Source organism: Tamandua tetradactyla, chromosome 1 (assembly GCF_023851605.1).
Source record: "Tamandua tetradactyla isolate mTamTet1 chromosome 1, mTamTet1.pri, whole genome shotgun sequence".
NCBI classification, from domain to species: Eukaryota; Metazoa; Chordata; class Mammalia; order Pilosa; family Myrmecophagidae; genus Tamandua; species Tamandua tetradactyla.
In genome coordinates this window covers 143991528-144005225 of record NC_135327.1, presented here as the reverse complement: position 1 = coordinate 144005225, position 13698 = coordinate 143991528, and the positions used below count along the sequence as shown (strand labels likewise).

Genomic DNA, 13698 nt, shown 5'->3' with positions numbered 1-13698 from the left:
TGAAGCCAACATCACCTTCATACCAAAACCAGGCAAAGATATTACAAAAAAAGAAAACTACAGACCAATCTCTCTAATGAATATAGATGCAAAAATCCTCAATAAAATTCTAGCAAATCGTATCCAACAACACATTAAAAGAATTATACATCATGACCAAGTAGGATTCATCCCAGGTATGCAAGGATGGTTCAACATAAGAAAATCAATTAATGTAATACACCATATCAACAAATCAAAGCAGAAAAATCACATGATCATCTCAATTGATGCAGAGAAGGCATTTGACAAGATTCAACATCCTTTCCTGTTGAAAACACTTCAAAAGATAGAAATACAAGGGAACTTCCTTAAAATGATAGAGGGAATATATGAAAAACCCACAGCTAATATCATCCTCAATGGGGAAAAATTGAAAACTTTCCCCCTAAGATCAGAAACAAGACAAGGATGTCCACTATCACCACTATTATTCAACATTGTGTTGGAGGTTCTAGTCAGAGCAATTAGACAAGAAAAAGAAATACAAGGCATCAAAATTGGAAAGGAAGAAGTAAAACTATCACTGTTTGCAGACGATATGATACTATACGTCGAAAACCCGGAAAAATCCACAACAAAACTACTAGAGCTAATAAATGAGTACAGCAAAGTAGCAGGTTGCAAGATCAACATTCAAAAATCTGTTGCATTTTTATACTCTAGTAATGAACAAGCTGAGGGGGAAATCAAGAAACGAATCCCATTTACAATTGCAACTAAAAGAATAAAATACCTAGGAATAAATTTAACTAAAGAGACAAAAAAACCTATATAAAGAAAACTACAAAAAACTGTTAAAAGAAATCACAGAAGACCTAAATAGATGAAAGGGCATACCGTGTTCATGGATTGGAAGACTAAATATAATTAAGATGTCAGTCCTACCTTAATTGATCTACAGAGTCAATGCAATACCAATCAAAATCCCAACAACTTATTTTTCAGAAATAGAAAAACCAATAAGCAAATTTATCTGGAAGGGCAGGGTGCCCCGAATTGCTAAAAACATCTTGAGGAAAAAAAACGAAATTGGAGGTCTTGCACTGCCTGACTTTAAGGCATATTATGAAGCCACAGTGGTCAAAACAGCATGGTATTGGCATAACGATAGATATATCAACCAATGGAATCGAATAGAGTGCTCAGATATATGGACATCTGATCTTTGGACATTTGATCTTTGATATGGACATTTGATCTTTGATAAGGCAGTCAAGCCAACTCACCTGGGACAGAACAGTCTCTTCAATAAATGGTGCCTAGAGAACTGGATATCCATATGCAAAAGAATGAAAGAAGACCCATATCTCACACCCTATACAAAAGTTAACTCAAAATGGATCAAAGATCTAAACATTAGGTCTAAGACCATAAAACAGTTAGAGGAAAATGTAGGGAGATATCTTATGAATCTTACAATTGGAGGCAGTTTTATGGACCTTAAACCTAAAGCAAGAGCACTGAAGAAGGAAATAAATAAATGGTAACTCCTCAAAATTAAACACTTTTGTGCATCAAAGAACTTCATCAAGAAAGTAGAAAGACAGCCTACACAATGGCAGACAATATTTGGAAATAACATATCAGATAAAGGTCTAGTATCCAGAATTTATAAAGAGATTGTTCAACTCAACAACAAAAAGACAGCCAACCCAATTACAAAATGGGAAAAAGACTTGAACGGACACCTACCAGAAGAGGAAATACAAATGGCCAAAAGGCACATGAAGAGATGCTCAATGTCCCTGGCCATTAGAGAAATGCAAATCAAAACCACAATGAGATATCATCTCACACCCACCAGAATGGCCATTATCAACAAAACAGAAAATGACAAGTGCTGGAGAGGATCCGGAGAAAGAGGCACACTTATCCACTGTTGGTGGAAATGTCAAATGGTGCAACCACTGTGGAAGGCAGTTTGGCGGTTCCTCAAAAAGCTGAATATAGAATTGCCATATGACCCAGCAATACCATTGCTGGGAATCTACTCAAAGGAATTAAGGGCAAAAACTCAAACGGACATTTGCACACCAATGTTTATAGCAGCGTTATTTACAATTGCAAAGAGATGGAAACAGCCAAAATGTCCATCAACAGACGAGTGGCTAAACAAAGTGTGGTATATACATACGATGGAATATTATGTAGCTTTAAGACAGGATAAACTTATGAAGCATATAATAACATGGATGGACCTAGAGAACATTATGTTGAGTGAGTCTAGCCAAAAACTAAAAGGCAAATACTGTATGGTCCCAATGATGTGAATTGACATTCGAGAATAAACTTGGAATATGTCATTGGTAACAGAGTCCTGCAGGAGTTAGAAACAGGGTAAGATAATGGGTAATTGGAGCTGAAGGGATACAGACTGTGCAACAGGACTAGATACAAAAACTCAAAAATGGACAGCACAATAATACCTAATTGTAAAGTAATCATGTTAAAACACTGAATGAAGCTGCATCCAAGCTATAGGTTTTTGTTTTGTTTTGTTTTGTTTTTACTATTATTACTTTTATTTTTTTCTCTATATTAACATTCTATTTCTTTTTCGGTTGTGTTGCTAGTTCTTCTAAACCGATGCAAATGTACTAAGAAACGATGATCATGCATCTATGTGATGATGTTAAGAATTACTGAGTGCATATGTAGAATGGTATGATTTCTAAATGTTGGGTTAATTTCTTTTTTTCCGTTAATTAATAAAAAATATATAAAATAAATAAATAAATAGATAGATAGATAGATGAATAAAGTAAGAAGTGAGAAGTACAAGGGAGTACACTTAAAATTTTTTAATGCATTGGGCAAAAAATTGGTATTAATAAGCTACTTTTTAAAAACCTACTTTTTTAAAAAGTGAAAGGAATCTTGCTGATGTTTGTTGCTGTAACTTTGAAACTAGTTTCCTGCTATTAGATGCAGTAATAATTTCTGTAACTATTATGGATCATTATTAATGAATCCAGCGAAATAAATAAATTTTCATTCATTTTTAATATTTATATTGATAAAATTTATCATTTTATTGTTATTCTTGATAACCTGATTTTAATGTATTTGATTTTCAAAACAAATGTTAACAAATTCTAATAGTCATTGTATATTGATACAAAATTTAATTTTCCCCATTTTAATAAGTGATAAATTCATTAGTCTTGTTATATTCACTATATAAAGAAAACTGATTTATGAACATATTTTTTACATTTTATTTTGATTTTTATCAAATTATAAGCATGAGATTTTAAAAAATCAAAAAGTACTCGAAGGTTTGTAAGGAATAGTAGTCCTCTCCCCATTTCTACTTCCTACTCCACAGAGGAAACGACTTTCAACTGTTTATTTTCTTTTTTATTTATCTTGATATTCCTAAAAAACAGTCTTATATTGCTGTTTCTTGACTTCACATCCCTGATTTAGATATTATCTTTATACTGTGGAAAGTGAAAATTTAGTTCTCTTACACACACACACACACATACACGCACATACTTTTGTTCCAACTCACCCCCACCTCTTCCCAATAAAGTTGGATTGCAATTTTTGATATAGCTGGTATTCAGAATTTCCATTATTATTAGACAGCTCTCCATGGCTAAGCTATGTATAGTATGTTCTGATTATATTTCCCTTGTTGTTTTCCTTGGAGTTAATAATATTACATTTTTTTAATTTGCTTAATTTTCTGAATAATTATCATAATTCATCCATTATTTTTTTTGCCAGAAGCGTTGCTCTTCTCTGATTACATTTGCATTCATCAAGTAATCACACTCCCCTGGAGCTGTCTTCCTGCTCTAGTCTGTATTGATTGTTCAACATCCCTGCTACACAACTGGTAATCTAGGATTTCCCTCACTCTAATCCTCAGAATCCTGTTTGCCTCTCTTGAATGTGACAGTCTGTGTTTTCTGCCACTCTGGTTTCCCTATTTCTTGCTTTATCCCCTACTTCTATTGAAACACATCCTCTGATGGCTTCCTGAGATACATGCTTTGAGACGTATCTGTTTTGAGAACTTGCATGTCCACAAATGTTTATCTTACACTGAAAACTTGATAATAACTTGGCTGATAAAATTCTTGATTGGAAAATGCTGCCCTCAGAATTTTGAAAACTTCCCTCTATTGTCTTCTTCCAGTGTTGCTCTGAAGATGTCTGATGTCATAATGTACAGATTTTTTATCTTATGTACAGTTATGAGACATTTTTTCCTTTCTGTAAGAGTTTGAGTTTGTCTTTTTATCTGATCCTTGTTGATTTACTTGTTGATGCCTCAGTGTTTGTTTCTTTCTAATTCATTGTACTGGTTACTTTGTAGTCTTTTTCAATTTGTGGACTTTTTTCCCTTCAGGACTAGGAAATATTATTCTTAGTTACTTTTCTCACTATTTCTTTCCTTCTGAAACTATTGTCAGTTAGCTGTTGAACCTTCTGGTCTGATTCTCTAATTTTCTTTTATTTCCTTTCACCTCCTCTTCATCTTCTTGTTCAACTTTCTCAAATTTCATGAACTTTTACTTATGTTCTTTCTGTTGGTTTCTTATTTCAATCAGATTTTCAGACTTTCAAAATCCTTTTATCTGAATGTTTATGTTTTAAAAGCATCCTGTTCTTTTGCATGGATTCAGTTATTGCTTCTTATTTGTCTAAAGGTGTTATGTTTTTTAAAAAAAGTTTTTAAAAGTTTTCTGCTCCCTGCGTTTCCCTCCACTCATTTTCCTTTTTCTGTTTGCATGCATTGATTGTCTTTGCCTTTTAGACTAGAAGATTTTCTCATATATCTGGTAAGCATTGCCTAACCACTCATATTTAAGACTAAAACTCCTAAAAGTTGATTAGCAGCCGTTTGCATTGGCAAGGCTTGTTGCCTTGTGGGCTTTACTGTAGCAAACATAGACCCAGTTTTTCTTTGGCGGACACCTATATGTCAGTTTCTTGAGAGATTTTTCCCTTGAGTGAGCTTCTCTAGAGAGAAATACCACAATCAAGGGGAAGGGAGCGAGAGGTGTGGTGGTAAGTTTGTCTGGCAGCCACTGCCATTCAGTATATGGTCTTTGCATAATACCCCCATTTTTAGGATAGGCTCAGTCCCCACCCCCACCCCCGACTGTGCTTGGTGTCCCCAGTGAAAATTGTCTCTGGTGCAGCCTCTTTTCTTTTTCTTTTTTTTCTTGTGGTACATGGGCCGGGAATCGAACCGGGGCTCCCACATGGCTGGCAAAAACTCTACCACTGAGCTACCTGTGCATCTGGTACTGGCTCTTTTTTTTTTTTTTTTAATTTATTTATTTTAGTTATTAAACATACCAACATACAAACACATTCTTATCATATGATCATTCATTTTTCATATATAAACTGTAATTCAATATCATCAGATAGTTGTATATTCATCATCATGATCATTTCTTAGAACACTTGCATCAATTCAGAAAAAGAAAACAGAAAAAAATTCATACATACCATGTCCCTGACCCCTTCCTTTCATTGATCACTAGCATTTCAATCTACTAAAATTTATTTTAACATTTGTTCCCCCTATTATTTGTTTATTTTTAATCCATATGTTTTACTCCCCTGTCGATAAGGTAGATAAAAGGAGCATCAGACACAAGGTTTTCACAATCACACAGTGTTCTAGTTTGCTAGCTGCTGGAATGCAACACGCCAGAGATGGACTGGCTTTCAATAAAAGGGGATTTATTTAGTTAACATATAGTTCTTCAGAGGAAAGGCAGCTAACTTTCAACTGAGGTTTTTTCTTATGTGGGAAGGTACAGGGTGCTCTCTGCTGGCCTTCTCTCCAAGCCTCTGGGTTCCAACAGCTTTCCTCAGGGTGATTCCTTTCTGCATCTCCAAAGGCCTGGGCTGAGTTGCCAGTGCTCAGATGAGGTATGCTGAGCTGCTTTGGCTGTGGTACTTTGAACTCTCTCATTTAAGCACCAGCCAATTAAATCAAACACCATTCATTGCAGCAGGCACGCCTCCTAGCTGACTGCAGATGTAATCAGCAACAAATAGGTTCACATGCCATTGGCTCATGTCCGCAGCAATAGAACTAGGCACCTTTCACCTGGCCAAGTTGACACCTGAACCTAACTACCACACACAATCACACTGCAAAAGCTATATCATTATACAGTCATCCTCAAGATACATGACTACTGGAACACAGCTCCACAGTTTCAGACACTTCCCTCCAGCCTCTCCATTACACCATAACTAAAAAGGTGATATCCATACTATGCGTAAGAATAATCTCCAGGATAACCTGTCGACTCTGTTTGGAATCTCTCAGCCTTGACATTTCATTTTGTCTCATTTCACTCTTCCCCCTTTTGGTTGAGAAGACTTACTCAATCCCTTGATGCTGAGTCCCAGCTCATTCTAGGATTTCTGTCCCATGGTACCAGGAAGGTCCATACCCCTGGGAGTCATGTCCCATGTAGAGAGGAGGAGGACAGAGAGTTTGCTTGTCATGTTGGCTGAGAGAGAGAGGCCACATCTGAGCAACAAAAGAGGTTCTCTTGGGGGTGACTCTTAGGCCCAATTTTTAAGTTGGCTTAGCCTGTCCTTTGCGGGGTGAACAAACCCCATGACTGGGGGTTTAGCCTATTGCTTTGGTTGTCCCCACTGCTTGTGAGAATATCAAGAATTCTTCCCTTGGGGAACTTGAATTTTCCCCGTTTCTCACCATTTCCCCAAGAGGACTTTGCAAATACTTTTTAATTCACTGTTCAAACCACTCTGGGATTTATCAAACCTGTACAAACCCACAAAATCTCATGCCCTACTCAAGGTTCCATGTACTAGGGTGTTCAGTTAAGCTATCTGCATAAGTTATATTAGGAAATGCACTAGTCAAAATATAAATTTTGTACCAAATAGACATTTTTTGCTTTAGTCTCACACATGTTAAAGTTTTAAATATTAATTATGATCTATTTTCAACACCCTGCAGTATTGACATTCCTTTGCTCTTCCTCATGCAAAAACATTTTAAAAATTGTACATTTAGTCACTATCATTATACACTCTAGGCATTCCTAGATTATACCCTCTCAGTTTTTATCATCTATCTCCTCCCTCTGCATTCTCACATTCAGCTTCATTCAGTATTCTAACATTATTGTATTGCAGTTAGGTAGTATTGTGCTATCCATTTCTGAATTTTTACAATCAGTCCTGTTGCACAGTCTGTATCCCTTCAGCTCCAGTTGCCCAATATCTACCCTATTTCTATCTCCTGATGGTCTCTGTTACCAACTGAAGTTTTCCAAGCTCATTCACTAATGTCAGTTCATATCAGTGAGACCATACAGTATTTATCCTTTTGTTTCTGACTAACCTCACTCAGTATTATGTCCTTAAGGTCCATCCATGTTGTTACATATTTCATAACTTTATTCTGCCTTACAGCTGCATACTATTCCGTTGTATGTGTTTACCACAGCTTGTTTAACCACTCTTCTGTTGATGGACATTTAGGCTGTTTCCATCTCTTGGCAATTGTAAATAATGCTGCTATAACATTGGTGTGCAAATGTCTGTTTATGCCCTTGTCCTCATGTCCTCTGAGTAGATACCTAGCAATGGTATTGCTGGGTCATATGGCCATTCTATACTTAGCTTCCTGGTACCAGCTCTTAATGGAACAAAGCTACAGTTTTTTGCTAGGGTGAAATAGTTACCTGACTGGATGTGGTGGGAATAGAGTTCTGAAAATCTGTCTTTTGCACAGATTTTCATCTAGTTCTCCTGTTTTCAGCACTATCTACACCTCTTCCTTCAGAAGTACCTGGTTGAATTATTGAACCTTCTTTGGGATTCTGCAGCACCATTTGACTTTGGTTTTAGCTTCTCCTTGTGCCTGCACTTAGCTTTCGGCTCTGTCAGATCTGCTAAGTCAGTTACCACATGTTTATTTACTTTCCACTTTCCAAAATTTTGTTGTTGTCTCTAAAGTAGTCACCACTTCCTCTCCCATTCTCTATATCATTGTGAATTTTTGTCTACCCATTTACAATGATAGTAAATGATAACCGTTTACTATCATTGTAATAGGATTTAGGAAGAGAGAGGAGGTAAATGTTTGTTCAGTCTGGTACTTGTAACCAGAAGCTTTAACAAATAATTAGAAGATCATACGTTAAATCATATTTGGTGATTACAAATATGTTAAAATGTAGGTAGACACAATTTCAAGTTCATGCAACAAAAATAGACAAAAACTGCTTTTACAAACCTCATACTTAAAATTATTCCACTTTCTATTAAAATAACATATTATTTTCTAGGGTGCATCACAGATTCAAACCAGCACACCTACCTTGAATGGGCTGGGTCACATCTCAGTTGAAATAACCTCACCCACAGGAATGGATTAAAAGAACATGGCTTTTTCTGGGATCAAACCAGCACAAGGGGCATATGGAAAAAAATATACCTGTTGGAAACTTTGGACTGTAGTTAACAGTAATATTTTAATACTCTTTCATCAGTGGTAACAAATGCACCACACCAATATTATGGATCAGTATAGCAGGGGATAATGGCTATGGGGAGATTTGGGTATTCTTTTTTATTTTTAGTTGTTCTGTGGAATAATGAAAATGTTCTAAAACTGATCATGAGGATGTATGCTCAACTATGTGGTATTATGGTGAGCTGGTGATTGTATACTTCAGATAGGTTGTATGATGTGTGAAAATATATCTCAGTAAAATTGCATTAAGAAATGATTCCATTTTCTGCTTAAAAAAAATAAACTATTTTAAGTTCGTAATTGTCTTACCCTCTTTCTGAATGATGGACTATGAGAGGTTTCAGGCTGCTGTATTATAAACCTTCCCACAAACTAACATTAAAATGTTGGATAGATTTTTTTTCCAACAAAGTCAATATTGATATAGTTTTCACTGTGTGTTAAGTACTAGAGACAATTGGATGTGCAATATGATTGTTTTGATCAGATGAATGCAGTTTAGGAATCTTCTGATCCTCTTGAGAATTTACAAAATTGTTGTTTTGATGCTCCTTGTTAACTTTTTTTTAATTAAAGAGGTTGTGGGTTACAGGACAATCATGCATAAAATACAGGATTCCAATGTACTACACTATTATTAACACCTTTCATTGATGTGGAACATTTGTTAAAATTGTTGAAAGCATATTTTTATAATTGTACTATTAACTATCGTCTTTGGTTTGACATAGGGTTTACTGTTTGTATTATGCAAGTCTATGATTTTTTTTTAATTTTATTTTAGTACCACATATACAACCTAAAATTTCCCCTTTTAACCACATTCAAATATATAATTCAGTGCTGTTAATTATGTTCACTGTGTCTTGCTACCATCACCACATCCATTGCCAGAATTTTCCTGTTGTCCTAGAAAGAAACCCTGTATACTTTAAGCCTTGACTCCCTGTCACCATCCTGTCCCTGGCAACCTGTATTCTAGATTCTGACTCTATAGTTTCCTTATTCTAATTATTTCATATCAGCCAATATGTTGTATATGGCTTTTTTCACTAAAAGTGTTATCTTCAAGGTTATCTGGCTTTGGTATGAGGTTGGCCTTGTAGACTGTATTAGAAGTATCCCCTACTCTTCAGTTTTTTTTTGGAAGAGTTTGAGGAGAATTGGTGTTTTAGTTTGTAAGCTGCCAGAATGCAATATACCAGAAATGGAACAGCTTTTAAAATAGAGAATTTATTAAGTTGCAAGTTTCCTGTTCTAAGGCCATGAAAATGTCCAAATTAAGGCTTCCAGAGAAAGATACCTTAACTCCAAAGAAAGGACCAGTGAAGTTTGGAGTTTCTCTCTCAGCTGAGAGCCCACGTGGTGACATCTGCTAGCTTTCTTTTCTTATTTCATAAGGCTTCTTATCCCCGAAGGTCTCTGACTGTGTGGACTCTATTGGCTCTATTGGCCCTATTGGCTCTTTCCAAAATGGTTCCCTCTTCAAGGGCTCCAGTAAGCAGCCCCAACTTGAAGGGGTGGAGACACATCTTCATGGAAACCATCTAATCAAAAGTTACCATCCGCAATTGGGTGGTTCATATCTCCATGGAAACAATAAAAAAGATCCTACCTAGCAATATTGAATGAGGATTAAAGAACTTGGCTTTTCTAGGATACACAACAGATTCAAACTGGCAAGGTGTAACATCGTCTTGGAATGTTTGGTAAAATGTTTGAAGCCATTCCTGGGCTTTTCTTTGTTGGGAAATTTTTGATGACTGATTCAATCTCTACTAGTAATTGGTTTGCTGAGATTTTTTTTCTTCTTGAATTAGTGTAGGTAGTTTGTGTGTTTCTGAAAGTTTATCCATGTCATCTAGGTTATCTAATTTATTGGCATGCAGTAGCCTCTTATTATAGTCCTTTTTATTTTGATGGGGTCAGGAGTAATGTCCCTTTTTCCATTTCTGATTTAGTTGTGTTCTCTCCTTTTTTATTTGTCAGTCTAATTTTCCAATTTTATTTATCTTTTCAAAGAACCAGCTTTTGGTTTTGTTAATTTTCTCTGTTGTTTTTCTATTCTCTATTTCATTGATCTCTGCTCTAATCTTTGTTATTTCCTTCCTTCTGCTCCCTTTGGGTTTAGTTTCCTCTCCTTTTTCTAGTTCTCTCAGTTTTTTGTTTTTTTTTTTGTTCTCTCAGTTTTGAGGTTAGGTCTCTGATTTAAATTCTTTCTTCTCTTTAGTGTAAGCATTTAGAACCATAAATTTCCCTCTCATTACTGTCTTTGCTGCATTCCATAAGTTTTGGTAGGTGGTATTTTCATTTTCATTTGCTTCAAAATATTTCCTAAATTCCTTTGTGGTTTCCTCTTTAACCCATTGGTTGTTTACATGTACGTTGTTTAATTTACACATATTTGTGAATATTCCATCTCTCTCTCTGTTATGGCTTTCTAGCTTCATATCATTGTGGTTGGAGAATATGCATTTTATAATTTTGGTATTGAGATTTGTTTTGTGACCTACCATATGATCTGTCCTGGGGAATGATCCGTTTACACTCGAGAAGAATGTGTATTCTGTTGTTACAACTTACATTTTAACATTATTATCCTTTGTATTTCCTGTCTTCACTAATGGACCTTTATGGATAAGGTGGCTGTATTATTTATCATCTAAACCAGGGACATTTTTTAAAATTAATTAATTTTACTTTTTATTGATATGTATTATCTATTTACATACCATGTAATTGTCCAAAGTGTGCAATCAGTGGTTCACAATATCATCATATAGCTGTGCATTTATCATCACAATCAACTTTTTCTTTTTTGTGAAAAATAAAATCTATACAAAACACTAAATTTCAAAGCGCATTGCAGCAATCAGTTGTAGAACCAATGCCAGAGTTTGGTATGGGTTACAATTCCACATTTTTAGGTTTTTACTAGTAACTGCCCCAGGACCCCAGAGATTAAAAGAAATGTCAATACAGTGATTCAGCAATCATACTTATTTTTAAACACTGCCTTCTGTATATAATTCCACCATTACCCTTGATCTTTCTTCCACTCTTTAGGGGTATTTGGGCTATGCCCATTCTAACTTTTAGGCTGTCAATAATCAGGGATTGGGGGATGGAACTAATTGATGTTCTGGGGAGGCTGGCCCCTCTGCATTTCAGGATTTATCTGATTTAGGGACCCATCTGGAGGTTGTAGGTTTCCTAGTGCATGGAACCTTTGTAAATCTTATGTAATGCCCTAGGTGTCCTTTAGGATTGGCAGGAATAGTTTTGGTTGGGGTTTGGCAAGCTATGATAGGTAGCAATGTTTAACTGAAGCTTGCGTAAGAGTGACCTCCACAGTAGCCTCTTGACTCTATTTGAGGTCTCTCAGCCACTGAAACCTTATTTGTTACACTTATTTTCCCCCTTTTGAGCAAGATAGTGTTTTTGATCCCATGGTGCCAGGGCCAGGCTCATCCCTGGGAGTCATCTCCCATGCTGCCAGGGAGACTTTCACCCTTGGATGTCATGTCCCATGTGGCGGGGGAAGGACAGTGATTTCATTTGCAGATTTGGGCTAGATAGAAAGAGGCCACATCTGAGCAACAGAAGTCCTCCAGACGTAACTCTTAGGCATTACTATAGGTAGGTTAAGCTTCTCTACTACACACATAAGCTTCACAAGAGCAAGCCTTAAGATCAAAGACTTGGCCTGTTGATTTATGTATCCCTAATGTTTGACACAGTATCAGAGGTTTCCCTGGTGGTAAAGTTTAATAGTTTCATATTCTCCCATCCCTCAACAAGATAACATACATGAAGGTGTGATTAGTGGCCTATTTGTTGTTATAGTCTATTAAAATTTGTATAAATAAGACACTATGTTAGATAAAAAGTCTTGTCTACTTCTGATTTCTTCAACATATAAATCCCAAGAGGGGAAAAAAGATGGAGGGGAATTCTGTAGATTGAGACTTAAAAAACATAGCAACTTCTCACAATGTATGGATCCTATTAGAGTACTGACTTATAAAAAAAAAAGTGTTTAAAAATTATGTCATTTGTGAGACAATTGGAAATTTAAATACTGCTGGACTATTTGATGATATTAAGAAAGTTTTTTGAATGTGTGAATGGTATTATGGTAATGGCATTGTGATAATGTGAAAAAGGAGTCCTTATCTTTTAGAGATATACACTGAAATATTTGTGAATGAAATTATATAATGGCTGTGATTTGCTTCAAAATAATACATGAATGGGGGAAGTTGGTGGGATTTAGTGGAATAAGATTGGCCACAAATGATAATACTTACAGTTGGTTCTGGGTATATTTCATTTTACTTTTGTCTTCTTTTATATATATATATTTCAAACTTCTCCATAATGACATGGTTTTAAAAGATAATTTAGAGACCTGGGCTTTAGGGATCCAGCCTCATCATCTTCCAGAATCATGCTGGTCAGGGCAGTGGGATCATTCCTGAACAGTCCCGGGGCCCAGAGACGGAGTTGGCACTGCACTTTAGGAGAGCACGTGCAAAGAAGGATGCGAGAAGAAGAGCCATTCTGCCATCAACGAGATTGTGACCAGGGACTACACCATCAACATTCACAAGCACATCCATGGAGTGGGTTTCAAGAAAAGTGCCCCTCAGACACTCAAAAATCCTAAATTTGCCATGAGGAAGATGGGAACACCAGGTGTGCTCATTAACATGGGGCTCAGTAAGGCTGTCTGAGCCAAGGGGATAAGTAATGTCCCATATCGATCCGTGCACAGCTGTCCAGAAAACATAAGGAGGGTGAAGATTCCCCGAATAAGCTCTATATATTAGTTACTAGTATAACTGTCACCACTCTCAGAAACCTAAAGACAGTTAGTGTGGATGAAAACCAATAGCTCATTATCAAATAAAATTATAACAGCCAAAAAAAAAAAAAATACAATTTAAAAGGAAAATATAAGAGTAAAGTCTGGCAGTGAAATAAAATGGCAGGCAGTAGAAGTGACATTTGTTACCTGAACTGCTCCATCTTTACTTCTGGCTTCTTTTTATGATTGTCCTTTGACATTATTTCTGGAAATTAGATTGATCTTCATTTTCATTTTTCATGGTGCTTATGAAAGATAACCTGTTTGTTCAGAATAGTTAGAAATGAAT

General features: G+C 36.0%; 1 protein-coding gene and 1 pseudogene across 5 annotated transcripts in view; both read left to right on the top strand.

The window, feature by feature from the left end:
- Window positions 1–13698, top strand: part of EFCAB10 (EF-hand calcium binding domain 10) — a 64962-nt gene that overhangs the window by 9715 nt on the left and 41549 nt on the right. The window contains exons 1-2 of one of the 5 annotated variants that reach the window (XM_077162661.1): window positions 4246–4271; window positions 4814–4838. The exons of the other annotated variants lie outside the window; for them this stretch is intronic. Of the exons in view, the coding sequence (XP_077018776.1) occupies window positions 4251–4271; window positions 4814–4838 (46 nt within the window). The 5' untranslated portion in view covers window positions 4246–4250. Of the gene's footprint in view, window positions 1–4245; window positions 4272–4813; window positions 4839–13698 lie in introns of those variants that run through there. 5 annotated transcript variants of the gene reach the window in all.
- LOC143679229 (large ribosomal subunit protein eL31 pseudogene) lies at window positions 5235–13661 on the top strand (annotated as a pseudogene).